The sequence below is a fragment of the Harmonia axyridis genome, chromosome 1 (genome assembly GCF_914767665.1).
Source record: "Harmonia axyridis chromosome 1, icHarAxyr1.1, whole genome shotgun sequence".
Taxonomy (NCBI): Eukaryota; Metazoa; Arthropoda; class Insecta; order Coleoptera; family Coccinellidae; genus Harmonia; species Harmonia axyridis.
In genome coordinates this window covers 11,868,461-11,885,789 of record NC_059501.1, presented here as the reverse complement: position 1 = coordinate 11,885,789, position 17,329 = coordinate 11,868,461, and the positions used below count along the sequence as shown (strand labels likewise).

The 17,329-nt window shown below is 36.4% G+C and overlaps 2 protein-coding genes across 2 annotated transcripts; one reads left to right on the top strand and one right to left on the bottom strand.

Moving 5' to 3' along the window:
- The first annotated feature begins 43 nt into the window (after nt 1–43).
- Nucleotides 44–2,611, top strand: LOC123684551 (major facilitator superfamily domain-containing protein 9-like). The gene is made up of 5 exons (XM_045623848.1): nt 44–265; nt 321–452; nt 510–639; nt 694–903; nt 1,801–2,611. Exons 1-5 carry the CDS (start codon nt 221–223, stop codon nt 2,493–2,495), a joined length of 1,212 nt encoding a protein of 403 aa, XP_045479804.1. The 5' UTR covers nt 44–220; the 3' UTR covers nt 2,496–2,611.
- LOC123684560 (zinc finger matrin-type protein 5) lies at nt 1,003–1,683 on the bottom strand. The gene has a single exon (XM_045623855.1). It carries the CDS (start codon nt 1,605–1,607, stop codon nt 1,107–1,109), a length of 501 nt encoding a protein of 166 aa, XP_045479811.1. The 5' UTR covers nt 1,608–1,683; the 3' UTR covers nt 1,003–1,106.
- Nucleotides 2,612–17,329: the final 14,718 nt, after the last annotated feature.

Below are 17,329 nucleotides of genomic sequence, written 5' to 3'. Positions count from 1 at the left end.
TTTGACATTAGATCAGATGGTCTGTGACATAACCTTACATCATTTTAAAAACATAACCTCAGATTAAGGAATTTCAAAATGATTATACATCATTGATAATATATGATTATGTATCATCATTTATCTCAATTAAATCATTGCTGGATGAGTGGCATTAAGATACTGAAAATGCCAGTAAAAATAATTACGGGTTAACTCTGATACACGTGTGTTAAAGAAAATGTTGAACAAATATAAAAATATTATATATACCATAGCATTTATGGTAAGAATATATTGCATCATATTAGGGGCAACATAAAATACATATATCTTTTTAGGACCTATTTGCTATTGGTCTCATAACACCACTATTTGGCACACATTTGAGAGGACTTGGAGCATCTAATTTCTTAATAGGAATTATTGCATCTTCTTATTCTGGAATTCAGGTCATTTCAGGACCCTTGATCGTATGTTAGAACAAACTTTATTCAAATAAATGAGAATATCACAGGAATATTTTATAGGGAAGTTGGAGTGATGTCAGAGATCGTAAAGTTGTTCTAATGATTTCTTTGCTCTTCTGTGCTGTGTGTTACCTTTCATTGGGAATCTTCAGCTCTATATTTTGTATATTTCTCATCCGTTTACTGCTAGGTTTGTACTTCAATATTTTGTATTATGTAATAATTTACTTATTTTGAATTTAAGGTTTCATGAAACACACACAGTCGATATGTAAGGCTATGGTATCTGATCTTTTTCCACCGGATAAACATTCTGAGCTTTTAAGTAGAACAGCAGTTTTGGGAACAATAGGATTTAATATAGGACCATTATTTGGAGGATTTATTTCAGAACTTTCGAATGGTTTCACATTAGTCTGTACTTTGACTTTTATATTGTTCCTTATGAATATATGTAAGTTCAAAAAATATTATCATATTGCTTTAATTAAAAATTTTCAAATAGCACTTGACCAACTTCTAGAAGTGTGAAAGGGTTGATTGAATGAGGCTATTTTATCATATATCCTATATTTGCGGTAAAAAAAGTCCAATTATTCATTGTCGTAAAATGAAAAGCTATCAATTCTAACAAAACAATGTTATTTGTATGTTATTTCATCCCCATTCTTGTAAATCACCAGGTACAAAATTACTTTCCTGGAACTTCTTCAAGGAAGGTGGTAAATCAGCCCTCCTCTCCAGAGCACTGGGATATGTCCAAAAAGGCCTAATAATATTGCTATCTGCTTTGTTTATCACTTTCTCACTATATTTCTCCATCCAAGAATCTAAAGTGGCTATATTAAGTGATTCTTCCCTTTTTCTCTGTTTGAATGCCTCTTCTTTCTCAACTTGGTCCGCCAATTGTGCTAATTCGTCTTGTGTGTAATGCCTATATTTACAATTCCCAGCAAATTGACAGGTGCCATTCTGTTCATAACGTCTGCAAGGTGCTTTCGTTATTTCTTCTTTCAATATAACACTGGTATCTCTACAATCATCATAATACCAATTTCTCAGTTTAATATGATGAGAACTCTGCAAGTGCTTCTTTCTAGCTCCTACATCATCAATGAAGGTTTTGTCACAATAATCACAATAATATCGTCGTCCCATTGATCTCAATTTAAGTTTTTTTTGTACTCTGGTAGATAAGATATTTTCTAGGAATTGAAAAATTATAGGTTAGATAGAAGCACAGAATGTAATTACAGATTACTAGTTTAGTCTGTGATATAATTATGTTCCCTTTGACATTTTGTCTTGTTTTTCTCATTGTGTCATAGTAACAACAATTTTTTTCTTTCAGTTTTAGCATCCTTATTACCAAGTTTCAAGAAGAGGCATGAAAAAGGTGATGAGTTACAAGTGAAATCACTAGGGATCAAACAAGAGTTGTTGAAAATTGGAGCAAATATAAAAAATATCGATTGGCCTCAAAGTTGGCACTTATTTGCCATGAGATTTTTATCTAGCATAGCTACTGCCCTCTTCTTTTATAATCAGACGTTCTACATGAAAGAATTCTTCAATTTATCACAAAGACATATAGGTTATGTCATTACTTTCAGTGGAACAATACAGACGATTACAGTTTACTCACTCAGTTACCTAAACCAGATGTTCTATAAGAATGAACCAGATGGCGTTAAGTGTATTTCACATTTCTTTCTCCTTATGAGTATCGCAAGTCTATTGTTATGTTTTGCAAATCAGTTTACGTATTTTTTAATATGTATAATACCTTTCGTTATATCTTCCTCTGTATTGAGAATAAGTACAACACAAATTGTATTAGAAAAATGTGATAAGGATAAAATAGGTACATATGGTGGAGTGTCCTATAGCTTTGTTTCTATAGCTAAATTTATCGTCCCTACTTTATCTGGTATTGTAAGTGATAGTTTCAGTAATCAAGCTTCTATAGTTTTGTCTTTTATACCTGCAATTACAGGTGTAATACTAACTTCAACGATTTTGAAGAAGAAAAATAAAGAATTGTGATAGTTATACATTGTATTCAAATCAGGAATTTTAATTTAGATATATTTATTGTTGCAGCTGTCTTAAATGTTCCTAAGTGAGTGATTTCAATTTGTTGTGCCTAGAATGTATATATATATATATATATATATATATATATATATATATATATATATATATATATATATATATATATATATAGGAAAATATTAATATATTTTGTTTGAAAAAGATATATTGCCTTTAATTAATATTTCTTTCATTCCGAAATAAACAATGATTTTAGCCGCTGCTTTTATATAAGGTCTTATTCTAAAAATTTAAAGTTTCAAATTTCATGATGATCACATCATTAGAATCATAGATCATTCAAGAAGAATATAAAGACCAAAAGTAACTAATATTTTCGCGATTACAGGTTTGATAGGCATCAGATTTTGCGTTTATATAAAGAATAACCAATCTTTTCAAGCTTCGTGTTAAAAGCGCTCTTTTATACACCTTGACGACTGCATAACTGTGGTCTCCAAGGGTGCAATTTGTGCATGAATGAGAGCTCAAAAGCTCCCGACTTCACGTCAGTGATTTCCTCATACTTTTTTCGATATAGGTACTGATTGAATTTTATATAATTCTGTTGGCAACATGAAATTTTTTGCATGAAGCATTAAATGGTTATTTTTTGCATCAAGCATGAAATCGTTATTTTTTATATACAAGCAAAATGTCAACGCGATCGAATCTATGATCACGGAAATATTGGATAGGTATTTGTTTCTAATTTAATTTCTGAATTTGTTATGGTTCAGAAATTGATTTCGCATTTTGAAATTGTGAGCTTATATCAACTTTCAAGATCTTTCTTTCAAGTCTATCGGTTTTGTGATCCCAGAAATATTTGGGTGCCTAATTTGTTTTCGATATCTTTCTTGAATTCTCTTTGGTTCGGGTTAGGCAATCAACATATTAAATTTCGCAAGAACATTTAATCTTTAATATAAACATCTTAATGTTCAAAATATTTATTGGGAACTAATCAGCTGTTTGAAATTAACAGAAACATAAAATTTCAAACAGACATATTAATGGAACCTCTGGCTGGTTTATGCCCATCAACAAACTTATGAAGGAATACCAATACGTGACTGCTCAGTTCAAAACGAAATTAAAGATTTTTTCTCTTAAAACCAACAATATTTAAAAGGTTTTCACATACTTTCTTTAAACAATAATCTACACTGAAGACTGACAATTTCTTTGTTTGCAAAATAATTAAATTCAATGAACCTACCTACACAACAGTGATATATTTTAAGAATATTCGTCAAAAAAACCTACAAAAAAGGTTGAACTATAATTTTGAAAAAAAAATAATCGACCGTTGTACTTACTCTACTACCCTCCACCTACTTATATGCTTCGTAAAGAGAAAAAAGATAAAGTGAATGTACAACTTCGTACACCGTACAAAGTTTGGTTATCGCAGGAGCGCCAGAGGAGGAATGAATGGGTACCTAATGTTTGAATGATACGCGGAAAGCCATGTGGTAATAATCCCTCTTAACTGCCGAATTCGAAAGCCTTACCTAGTCTGAACATATCAAGTTCCTAGGTTTTAAACCTTTCCCGGCTCAAAATTAGAAAATTACAGATATTGAGATCAAATTATGGGAGCAATCTGTTCGTTTAACGAGCGCTCAGATATTATATGAAATGAGCTCTACTGGTATGAAAAAATGACAACTTCTAAGAACAAAGTAGGCACCTATACCATTTTCAACAATATTCCTTGAAGTTAAGAACATAGACTATAGATTCCAACATTTATGATTGTCCTCTGCACGGTGTAAAACTTGTCAGTGGTACGAATTTTATGGTCAGTCAGAGAAATTATAATTCTTATTATAGTAAGGCTTCCAACTTCCAGTATACAAAGTTATCCCGTTTTGCTGAAAAGTGGTCAGTTTGAAATATTAGCGTGTTCAAAACTCAACAGACTTTATGATAAATCAACTAGAGCTAGCCGAGCTGACGATCAAGGTAGATTTTTTTTTACGTGTTGGTTTTATTTCCCTCAAAAAAAAAGACAATACGCTTGTAAATAAATTGTCACCGTTTCATGTTGTCCCCTAGTACAAATCCGTATACTTAATTTTTTTTTTCAAGGAATGGAAATTGTGGTATTGGATAAAACACGAGCACACGCAAGTTTATAGTGCAAGTCTCAAGTAACAGACACCGCGAAAACGATATTTTCAAACCACACGGAGATAACGAAACCAAAGTGTAAAATAAATTAGTTGGTACACCTGCGATGAAAGGCAAATGACTATTTACGCATTGATTTTCCGGAAAAAACCTGATTTATGCCCTAGTATAGGGTATATCATGTTCCTTGCTGGTGTAAGTATGTGAAATGATATCGGTTTACGTTTTCTGCAAATAATGAATCCTGCTTGACTACGGGGACGTATTTATTTGACCGCTGTACTAATTCTCGTGGTTGCTCTGTAGAGTGTAGAGAGTTACAAAATTATGTTGTGAATTGCAGCAGTGGGTGTGCTGTTAGAATTAAGATATAGGACTTGGTCAGAAACGATTCTTGTCATGTGACATTATTGTATGTGAAATTGTGAAATCCATTCGGTAGATAGCGAAAGCCATAGACATTTCAGCTAGGGAATACCAAGTGCGTAGGATTGGTTAATAGTCATAGTAATAAACATAGACATACTTCATTTTCATTGAACAAATATTGTCGCAAACATGTGCTAACTAATTTGACACTTTGATAGGAGGATCGGAATCAACAGCTTTCAAGGACCGACCTATATTATGAAAAAATCTCTGAATTCATGGGTTTCTTCGAGAAAGTGGCCGTTCGTTTTTCAATGCTCAGTTCAAACGCATTAATTGCTTTCGAAAATGATTGCATGTGATTGTTTCAGTTGGTTTCAACAACCTATAATACACTACGCCGAGCTGGTCCTACCAAATACTGAGCATGACCTTGGACTTTTATGTGATCATTTCTCTAAAATAAGCAATAATATGGTTGGAGGTCAGGTTTATTCGAGTCCATGTCAGGTAGCGCCTTCAGATATGACATGGTGAATGTTAACAGTGTCAATAAGATCATCCTGAGTCTAAATATCAATAATCACTGAATCTGGAAAATATAGGCTGGATGATCGAGTAGTTGGAACTCAGTTCATTCAATTTGACCATGAAAAGGAACATTGTCTTGGTCGAAGAGAATTTTTTCTTGCAGAGGACGTTTTTTCTTAATTTCTGCACTCAATTGATTCATTAAAGTGATATTCACTACTGTGGATATATATAATACCTTTGTCGATAGTCAATGAACTATGTTCCTAAATTGGAGCTACAAAAGTAATACGAGAGATTCCATTGGATTATTTTTAGAAAAACAAAATTCTATAAACATGGGCCCGAAAAACTTCAAGATATCTACAGGGTGTATCTTGTAGACCAACATTTTTTGTGATGATTATAACAAGTTTAGGGCCTTATATGAATTTTATAATCTTCGCTACAGATTGGGTGAATGAGTACCAAAATTTATAATAATTAATCAATTCATCACTGCTTACTAACTGGATCTTCATAATAATTTGGAATTTCCTGAGGATTACTGGAGAATTGTTTGAAATCTTTTTTCTGGAAATCGGTAGCAGATATGACAAAACCACAAGAAACCAAAAAGTGCAGTAGTGGATCAAAGTTTCTCTTCATATTTTTCTAAATTTCCTTTGGTCCAACAAAAAAAGATTCTGAAAGAAAAAATGGGGCATTGTTCCAGAAAAAATATCACAGTGTAGATTTGCATTCGAAATAAGGACTTTATTTTTTAAATGATCTGAGCAATCTGTAATTTTCGTTTGTTAATATGAGTGATCGAGAAGACTAAGATACTAAGTACTTGGTTGTAATAAAACGTCTTGAAAGTTTACATGGAATTTTGTGACAACATTGAATGAAAACGAATGCAAACAAGTGCTCAAACTCAAGTTGGAGGTTTTTTCATTTTTGAATTGCATTTTGAGAGCTGAAACATTAAAAATTCAAAGGATAGACATTTAATTCTTAAAATCATCTGTTGCGATGAAATTTACAAAAATTTCATTCAACAAATAGCTAAACTGAGTCTCAAACCCCGCATTGCAAATTAGTGTTGGATTTTTTCTGAAGTGTAGAAGGTGTAATAAAATTATGGATTTTATTGCTTTGTGCCTCTGATGGTTATATTCTAGCCGACTAGCCTATTAAATTGCTCCGTTATTTTGCCGCCCTTTCATTTGACTACCAGCTGTGTATATTACGAGGATCAAGAAATATAACCAAGTTTCTAGAAAAAAATATTTAATTTATTTTCTTCTAACTAGCTAGGTATACGGAATATGTTTCTTGTGGAATTATGGATTTATCCTATATCTTTGCTTCTCGTTAATGTTAAATTTCCAGGGAAGTAACTGCTCAATTTGCCTAAGCAAATATACGTATGGAAACAGAAAAAATAAATAAATAAATAAATTGAATGAAGAAGTGATTTTTTATAATATCTGTCTACACTGTTAGATGAAAAAAAATCTTCAATTATGTTATGATGTGATGAAAAAAGGGATATTTTCTGAAGTAAAAAAAATATTTTATAATATCCATGAACTTACTTTCATAGAGAAGAGGATACATATTCTCTTCTTCGCCAGAATGAAAACAATGACATCATATAATAAATCATCTTTTCCTACAACTGCTATGAAAAGTAGCGTATTCTTCACAGCTTACTCAATTTCAAAACTATGTATTGCTCATACTGTTGGAAATATTATTCCCCACGGTACTTTGCCCACACCTCGCTTGGTAGACCAATAAAATTGCGCTTTTGAGTCGTTTCTATGGAAACGCAATAAATTAGCATACTGTCAACGAAAGACATTTTGATTTGAATCAAGTCCATTATACTTGAATTATTGAAATTTGTGCAGTTGTAGGAAAAGTATAGTGTGCAACATGTGGAGAAAATCCTTTTCTCGCTCGTGTGTTTGCGGCACTCGCCTTTCAGGCTCGTGCCACAAACTTCCATACTCGCGAGAAAAGTTGGACTTTCCCCACTTGTTGCACAATATACTATTTCCTTTTGACATTTGTTGAGTGATTGATAAATGATACACTTTTGAAAACAGCGAAAATTATCTCAAAAAAAAAGCAATATCGATTAAAACTTGGTTGTGCCGATAACTATATCAAAAAACTGTAATTATTTTTCCATTCAGAATCACCACCGGGAGTTAGTCGCACTTGTTCACTGTATTTTCACGTTTTGGCCCAAAATTGACTTTATATCCTACAATTTGTTTAAAAGCAATTCAACTTGGAAACATCCTGTATAGTGGGTAGTCCCTGCACATGCGACAAGTTGAGAAATAGCCATTTGTGAAGTGCGATAAATGATTTTTATGTAGGAAGGCATTTCTTCGTTCTTTACAATGATCTTTACAATGACTTGGTAAAGTGTGAAATTTTTCAAGTGTGGTCATAAAACGATCTGTCATTACAAAGTCAGCCATAACTGGCAATAATAACCCAACCACTTCTCGGTTAACAGCTGTTGTCATTATTTGCATTAGATTACTTCCCATTTTATACAATCTCAAAATAGCCTTAGCTTCAGATATTACTGCTCATTACTAGATGAAAATCTAATAAATTTCATATTTCCTGAAATGAAAATTAATTAACTTTTAAATAGATCAACTCACATGCTTGAAACCTTAAGCGATCAATTCTTGGACTTAGCAAAGCCAATTATGTTATGAAGAAAACTGGAGCTACAATAAGAAAAGACTCATTCGATCCATTCAAAATTATGATTCCGATTTAATATCTTTTATGAAATATTATAGCACGCAATAAATCCAGAAGCTCATCAATATCAGTCAAAGTTAATGGAATTGACTGATTGTAATTTCTTCGTGGAACAGAAAATATGTATAACTGTATACATATTCAAAGCAGGCCTCTCAAAATATGTAAAGGGTGTTTTTTTTAGAGCTATAGAACTTTAAATTGCAATAAAACAATGATGGATAATTCGATTGACATGAATTTTATTTATCCGCAAGATAATCTTGTGGCATTACATTTTAAATATGATTTCTGACATATGACCGCCACGGCTGGCTCGGATGTAGTCCAATCTGGACGTCCAATTTTCGATGACTTTTTCCAACATTTGTGGCCATAATCGGCATTAACACGGCGAATATTGACTTCCAAATGGTCAAGGGTTTGTGGCTTATCCGCATAGCCCAATGACTTTACATAGCCCCACAGAAAGTAGTCTAGCGGTGTCAAATCACAAGATCTTGGAGGCTAATTCACAGGTCCAAAACGTGAAATTAGGCGGTCACCAAACGTGTCTTTCAATAAATCGATTGTGGCACGAGTTGTGTGATATGTTGCGCCGTCTTGTTGGAACCACAGCTCCTGGACATCATGGTTGTTCAATTCAGGAATGAAAAAGTTAGTAATCATGGCTCTATACCGATCACCATTGACTGTAACGTTCTAGCCATCATCGTTTTTGAAGAAGTACGGACCAATGATTCCACCAGCCCATAAAGCGCACCAAACAGTCAGTTTTTCTGGATGTAACGGTGTTTCGACATACACTTGAGGATTAGCTCCACTCCAAATGCGGCAGTTTTGTTTGTTGACGTAGCCATTCAACCAGAAGTGCGCTTCATCGCTAAACAAAATTCGCTTATGAAAATCGGGAACAACGGCAATCCCAATTTTGGCCCATTCTACGAATCTACACCTTATTTGATGATCGTTTGGCTTCAATTCTTGCACGAGTTGGATTTTGTAAGCACGCAAACCAAGATCCTTCTATCCAATCTTCCATAAAGTGGATGAACACAGATCCAATTCCTGTGCTCGATGGCAGATAGACTCATTCGGGTCTTCCTCAACGAGTTCCTCAATGCTACGCTCTACAGCAGCAATAGCTTCTTCTGTACGCGCACCGTACGGCGTCTCTGGGGATGCGAGTTATCAATAATAGTAAACGTGGTGCGAAAACGTTCCATGGTTAATCGAATTAACTGTCTGATGGACGATTTTGTCGACGATAAAATGGACGTAGTGCGCGATACGTATTCCGCACAGAACCATTATTTTCGAAATAAAATTGCACTATTTGCAAGGGTTGTTCAGGCGTGAGCCTATTCATGATGAATTGCCAAACCAAACTGAGAATAAACCACTTTACAGCTGTTAAATCGGTCGTCATCTTGAACAGTAATGCCAACTTAAAGTTATATACCTCGGAAAAAAACACCCTTTAATACACTAACGTAAAGGCACAGCCAAAACACTTTTAGAAGATTATCAAGAATTGGTTATAGTTATCCATTTAATGGTTCCGAAAGTATAAACCTAAATAAAATACACTTTCATTTGGAATATCGACCAAATTTTGATTTCAATATAATGCTCAGACTTTGTCTTTATGTGTGTGAAAAATATAACATGACATGATTGTCCTCCGCGTGATCTCTTACAGGACTCGTCGGCATAGTTTGGGCAATATCTCGTCAATAACTTGACGGATGTTGGTTTCCAGATCGCCAATAATCTGAGGATTATCGGCATAAACACGATCCTTCGCTTAAAACCAAAATCCAAAGGCCATAAACCACAAGATCTTGGTGGCCAATTCACATCGCCGAAACTGAACACGTCGAAGTTGCACGTCCTCGGAATTTTTCTTGCAATGAAGCTAAAACGGGTCGTGTTGCACCATCTCGCTGGAACAAGATCTCTTCCAATTTCATGCCAAAAAAATTGAAATATTTGGCTTTATAAAGGGTGTTTGTTTAAGAGCTATAGAACTCTAAATTGCAATAAAACAACGATGGATTATTCGATTGACATGAATTTTATTTATCCGCTAGATAATCTTGTGGCATTGCTTCTTAAATATGATTTCTGGCATATGACCGCCACGGCTGGCTCGGATGTAGTCCAATCTGGACGTCCAATTTTCGATGACTTTTTCCAACATTTGTGGTCGTATATCGGCAATAACAAGGCGAATATTGTCTTCCAAATGGTCAAGGGTTTGTGGCTTATCCGCATAGACCAATGACTTCACATAGCCCCACAGAAAGTAGTCTAGCGGTGTTGAATCATAAGATCTTGGAGGCCAATTCACAGGTCCAAAACGTGAAATTAGGCGGTCACCAAACGTTTCTTTCAATACATCGATTGTGGCAAGAGCTGTGTGACATATTGCGCCGTCTTGTTGGAACCACAGCTCCTGGACATCATGGTTGTTCAATTCAGGAATGAAAATGTTCGTAATCATGGCTCTTTACCGATCACCATTGACTGTAACGTTCTGGCCATCATCGTTTTTGAAGAAGTACGGATCAATGATTCCACCAGCCCATAAAGCGCACCAAACAGTCAGTTTTACTGGATGTAACGGTGTTTCGACATACACTTGAGGATTAGCTTCACTCCAAATGCGGCATTTTTGTTTGTTGACGTAGCCATTCAACCAGAAGTGCGCTTCATCGCTAAACAAAATAAAATGGACGTAGTGCGCGATACGTATTCCGCACAGAACCATTATTTTCGAAATAAAATTGCACTATTTGCTAGCGTTGTTCATGATGAATTGCCAAACCAAACTGAGAATAAATCACTTGATAGCTGTTAAATCGGTCGCCACCTTGGAATCAGCTCAGCTAGAGTAATCGGAAAATTGAGACAAAATGGGGATGTTCCATTTAAAAAAATGACGGTGACGTCATTACTCGAAAGTAATTCACCCTGTATATTAGATTATTATTTTAAAATATGGTAAATTAAAATAAAAAATAGACGTGTTTCAGGATTATTTCTCAAAATGGTCTGTTCAGCTAAAAATGAATTTGTTCCATACTTTACGGACACAGTATATGTACCAGTTATTTTCATATATTTCATTTTGTCTGTGAAATAACCCTAGTTTTCCATTTGGCGCTGTTGTTCTACCTCGAACACCAGCTATTCTTACAAATGGAAAAAATTATAAACACCCACCCGATCAACTTCTGGTCGACAACAGGGTTTTGTGCTATCTAGGGTAGTAACCATAACAATGAAATAAATATGGAGTTTTCTTATAATTTAAGCCCTTTGAAAATAACTTTTTATGTAACTATACTATTGCCTTGAAATATATATTTCTTTTTTTTTTGAGAAAAAGTAGTCGTATTTCTACGTCTCAGGAGGGGATATCAAAATAATTCATCTAGTTCATTCAAACAGTGGATAACTGCACGGTTTTATTTTTCATAAGCAACAACAAACTGAAAAGAGGTTTCTACATACGTTCTTCCATCTGTTGTGTTCGCCTCGGTCACCTCTCTCAAATGTAATAATCTGTTCGGTAATTAGCAGTTCAGCGATTCCGCATTATCAGATCCCATCTTCGATCTGCTAATCGATTTTTTATTCCGAGTAATTACCTTCGGAAGAATTATAACTGTGGCCTATTTTCGCATATTCGCATTTGCGAACGCACTCGAGGTGTCTGAGAAAGATTGCCTCTCGTAGAGTATCTTTCTCGAGATCAGGATTGGACTCGAGAGATATGACTGTTTCTGTTGAATCGTGAGGAATTTTAATGTTATTGTTATTGGTAATAACTGGTTAGGCCGAATGGTTGCCTCTTTGGGAGGAAGAGTAGCATGGAACGTATTCCGCTTCATTATCCGTTTATGGAAACGAGTTGAATCGTTGGAGAATTTTTGGAAGAAATCAATTTTGTTAAATTGGGTACTTGATTAGTATAGGAACAGTGATTTTTAAATCCCAATTGAATATGATATTGATGGTACTCGATATTACTTGTCATATATTTCAAGCCTTCTGTGCTTAAATGTGTTTCCAGCTTATTAGAAGTAATATTTATTTTTGTATCTTTATTGAAGATTATTTAGTGGGAATTGAATCGATTGACACACTTTTACTTCCTATGATAAGTATTTAGGGAGGGGCAAGTTGAGTTCTTTTTCTGGAATATGCATCATTTAGATTGTCAATTGACAGATGTGGATCTAAAATTTTTTGCCTAGGAATATTGAGAACAGTGATTCCATCATTGAGGCTCACATTTTGAACAGATATTTCGGTGAATCCTTCTTAGGGCACATTTTGAAATCGTTTCCTGGTAGTCCGTTTGCAGCCTATACCATTCAGGAAAACCACAGTATCACAATACCGCCTTTAGTGACAATAGCTTAGTCAAGAAATAGGTTCGTCGACCAAAACATTCACCACCATTCAACAAGGCTACTGAACCCTAAGCCTACTCAACTTAGAATATACTGAATTTTGCAAGACTATCCTATATTTTTCACGAATAGTATTCCATATAGACACCAATTCAAAGAATCTCCACAAAAGAGGAGTAATAACAGGCACTTTTTGAACCCTAACCTAACTTGATCTAGAACACACCGATTTTGCAAGTAAACCATCCTGCACCTCTCTCGAAAAGTATTATATGCAGATACTTATTCAATGAATCGCCACAAAGGAAAATCAATAACAGCCGAAAATCGAAGAAATCATTGAAATATCACAACTGCAAGAACGTAGATCATTTGAAGAAACCAATATTCGATACGCCTACTGAACCCTCTAACTTAACCTAGAAGTTAGTTGATGTTATGATTAAAACTCAAGGTAGTGTGTGTCTCCTCTTCTATTTTCAGCTTACACATCTGAAATCCCAAAGTCCGACCGAACCTCTCTAGCCATATACGCAGATGACACTGCTATCATGGCCAGGTCAAAAATCCCTCGATTGGCAACTAAATACCTCCAGGACAACGTAAGCCGTCTGGAAGAACGATGCAGTACATTTACAATCACCAAAATTATACACGCCAACTGTATCCTAAACTCACCTAACATTTTTTTTTTTTGAAATTGAGGGAAATCGACCTTATGAACACCCAACAAATCTCGACAAGAGTGAAACTCCTCTCGGCACCTGTTGGGTAGTGTGAGGCTCTCCGCATACTCACTAAAAACCTTCATTACACCTCCGCCGAACCCACAGATAATGGTTCCAAGGACGACAGCCTTCCTTTTACGCTTTCAGCCTCAGTGCGGCCAGCTTGCCAAGGGTTTGGTACTCTACGGCGGAATGTCCGTCTTTGTGTGACGCTATCCTACCCTAAGGAGTATGGGATGAGGTAGAAGCAATTCGTTTTCGGTGGTAGGGCCAGGTATCCTAAAAAGCGTGAGACAATTACCTACCTATGAACTCCCTCATTTCTTGGTTCCCCCCATAGCTCTGTTACGGAACTTAAGCCTGAGGTAGTTCCCTGAAGAGACTTAGTCGGCTAGCCTCCTCCCTTCGAACTGAATCTTCCACGAGGAGAGGTCTCTTGATCCTGTTCTCGAACAAAAAGTCTTGCGCTCTTTGCGAATTAGTACGACTAGAGCAAATCCTAAGTCCTCACATCAGTTAGTTCGTACGGGAAACTCAAAAGAGGGGAGTTTTTTTTTGAGGAAATTAGTGATTTCGACCTTGAGCAGTGGCCTTGGAAGTGAGCTAACATACTTTTATGTTTCTTCGAGGGCATAAAAGTCATAGTTACTCCTAGAATTGTGTACCGAGGATTATACTCAAGGTCCTAAATTGGCGCCCGAGGAAACGTAAGTAATCCCTATTCTACCACATACTGTTAGACAAATGTTGGCATCTTCGTACTTCCTTCTTAGCCTCTTGTGTCTCGTTCTGCTAGACCTGTCAATGATTACCACCTACCTTTATGGCCTCTGGGTGGTCGGTTCTGCGCCTCTATTTCCTCTTTGGAATCCAGCGGGCTAGCTGCTCTACTTCTCTTCTTGTATTGCTCGTTCTGCTAGAACCTATCGCTTGGGGGGTAAGGATTAGAGAGAAATCTTAGTTGTAGGCGAGATATTGACAGGAATGTGGTGTTTGGGGTAACATGGGATTGTTGAGGTATGGAGAATGTAGCAGTCTGGGATTGGTCAGTCACATTTTCTAGTCAGTCTTAGTTTCACCATCTACTTCACAGCAGGCAGCCTTTCTGTGGGCTTGGAAAATACCAATACAAAACAGCGAACCAAGAATGGGAGAGGGACAATAGGAGAACCCTCTTGAGGAATTATCATTATTATTATTTGAACTGTGGTCGTTTTGGCTCGGTAAGCCTTCCGGGAACTGCTACCATGCAGATCTTTTGTTCACTAACCACTCATTCATAGAAACCAAGGGGGGTCGTCAACGACGTTAATAAAATTGACAACCTCCTTAGATGCCTTGGCTGTTACCTCTCTGGTATCCAGAACTGGCTTACCAATGTGAATGGTTCTTAGGGCAGCCAGCTCCGGACACTTGCATATCAAGTGTTCGGCTGTTTCTGCTTCCGATCTACAGAGCCTGCAAATCTCGTCTGCTGACTTTCCCATACGGTACAAATGATGTTTGTACCGACAGGGCCCCGTCAGCAGTCCCACCATCACCCGAAGCTCGGCTCGCGATAGCTTCAGGAGCTTTTTGGCGTAGGTAGGTGAAATCTTCACGAATTTCTTTGCTTGAACAAGTCTAGGAGTGTTAGTCCAGTGGATTGTCCTGCTGTTCAACTCTCATAGCTGGACCGCAGCTTTATATTGGTCTTTTCCTATCCCACAGAAAGGCTCAGGTCCAGCAGGTGTTAACCTTGATGCACTTTCTGCAAGCTCATCAGCTCTTTCATTTCCTTCAATCCCACATTCCCCTGGTACCCATAGTAGAGTCACCTTATTCTCTTGAGTAATACTCCGGGTCTTGCTCAGGCAAAGAAATTTGTACACCGCATGGGTAAGTCTGTGCTGGGCTCAGGAGAAAACCTCACCCAACCTAAAAGATACTCAACAGTTTCAGAAGTCCATCCTGTAATACGCTCCACAATTATCCCATACACATATAAATACAACGAAACGCTACAAAAGAAAAGAGAGAACAGACGAAAATCGAAGAAATCATTAAAATATATCACACCATCAATAACACCCAAGGTGGAATAGTTCATTTACCGAAACAATCACCCAAATTAGACACGCCAACTGAATCATAACCTAACCTAAAAGATACTCGACTGTGTAAGTAGACCATCCTGTAATACCCTCCACAATTATCCCATACAGACATAAATTCAACGAAACGCCACAAAAGAAACGCAACAACCAACGAAAATCGAAGAAATCATTAAAATATATCACACACCGCCAATAGCGCCCTTAGTGGCGATAGCTCATCCGAAGGACACGGCCATCGACCAAAACCATCACCTTCATTCGACACGGCCCATTCGGGACGTCTTTTCGACGCGGCAAAACGGACGGACTTCGCTCCTTCCTCGGGGTCAAGGGCCCAACGTCGGGAAATTTTTTTTCTAGCACCGCATCGCGAAAGCGCAAATTTTTACGATCGCGGCATCGCAGGTGAGCACCGGCCGGGCTTTACGAGCATCGCTGGGCGCATCATGCGTGGCCATGAATGAGCGGAGATGGTTCTCATAAATCAAGTTTATGGGTTGCCCGCTTTGCGTTTCCGATTAGAGGCACTGTGATAAGAAAAATGGTTATTGGAGAGAATGGGAGTTATGCAAGATGCGCTGAGCGTTAATTGGTCCGGCGCTGGACGATTGGGTTCCGTCAGGGGACCGTACGTGATGCGATGGGCTAGTCGAAAATTATCTGGTTTATTGGTTTCTGTATTAGATGCATGGAGGCGATCTGTATTTTTCTGTATCTTAATGTTTGAATAAATCAATGTTAACTCGGGTGAAGAGAAAAGTGCTTGATGGTTGAGTTGTGTTTGATTTCTTTGCTCGTGTGGGTTGGACTTAATGGGTCGAGTTTTGTGTATGCCTTGTAAAATGAGTATGTGTATCCAAACGAAGTCATGTTTGATTTGTAATGATTTAAAAAAAATTCAGCAAGGTTTCCTATCCTCTATGCAATTTTTACAAATTATTGTACAGTGCATCCCATTTTGGGTGAGACAGCCAGGTTTCTTGCTTGTTATTTAAGATAGAGCCTTGCGGTTTTCACGTTCCTGTCCTACTTTTTCGTGAAACTCAAGTTGGTCTTATCAGATTTTGCACAACTGCTTCCGTTCAAGAGATACAGGGCTATTTTGGAAATTGATACTTTTCGGATCCCTCCTTTATCTCCGAAGTTATTAGAATTAATGCTGAGGTAAAAATCTACGTCTGAATCAGAATTCTGCTCAGAATCCAGTGGCGTACTCAATTTTTTTATTCGGGGTATGGTATTGAAGATTCAACACAAACCTATATTTTTTAATGGAACACCCTGTATAACATTACTTCGTTGAATTTGTTATTTTTTCCCTTCAAAATGATGTATGATACTATGTAGGAAGGATGTTCAGAAATGTTAAAACAACACTAAAACATCAAATAATGATAATTTTTTGTAAATGGGCCATGAATTTCCTAAGTTTCAAAAGGAGGATTATTACTTTTGATTTTTAAAGTAGTAGGTCATTAATGATACAAACATCCTTGTTGTTATTATGGCTACTATGCATTTGGGAGCATTGTTTTATCAAGTAGGCATTGGAGAGAAAAAAACCAATCTGATCTAGCTGTCATCGCTATGAATTATTGTTATTATTATTGATTCTTTTTTTATATAGAAAATCCATTGCCCATTAACAAAAAATCATCATTATTTGATGTTTTAGTGTTCTTTCAACATTTCTGAACATCCTTCTTACATAGTGTCAT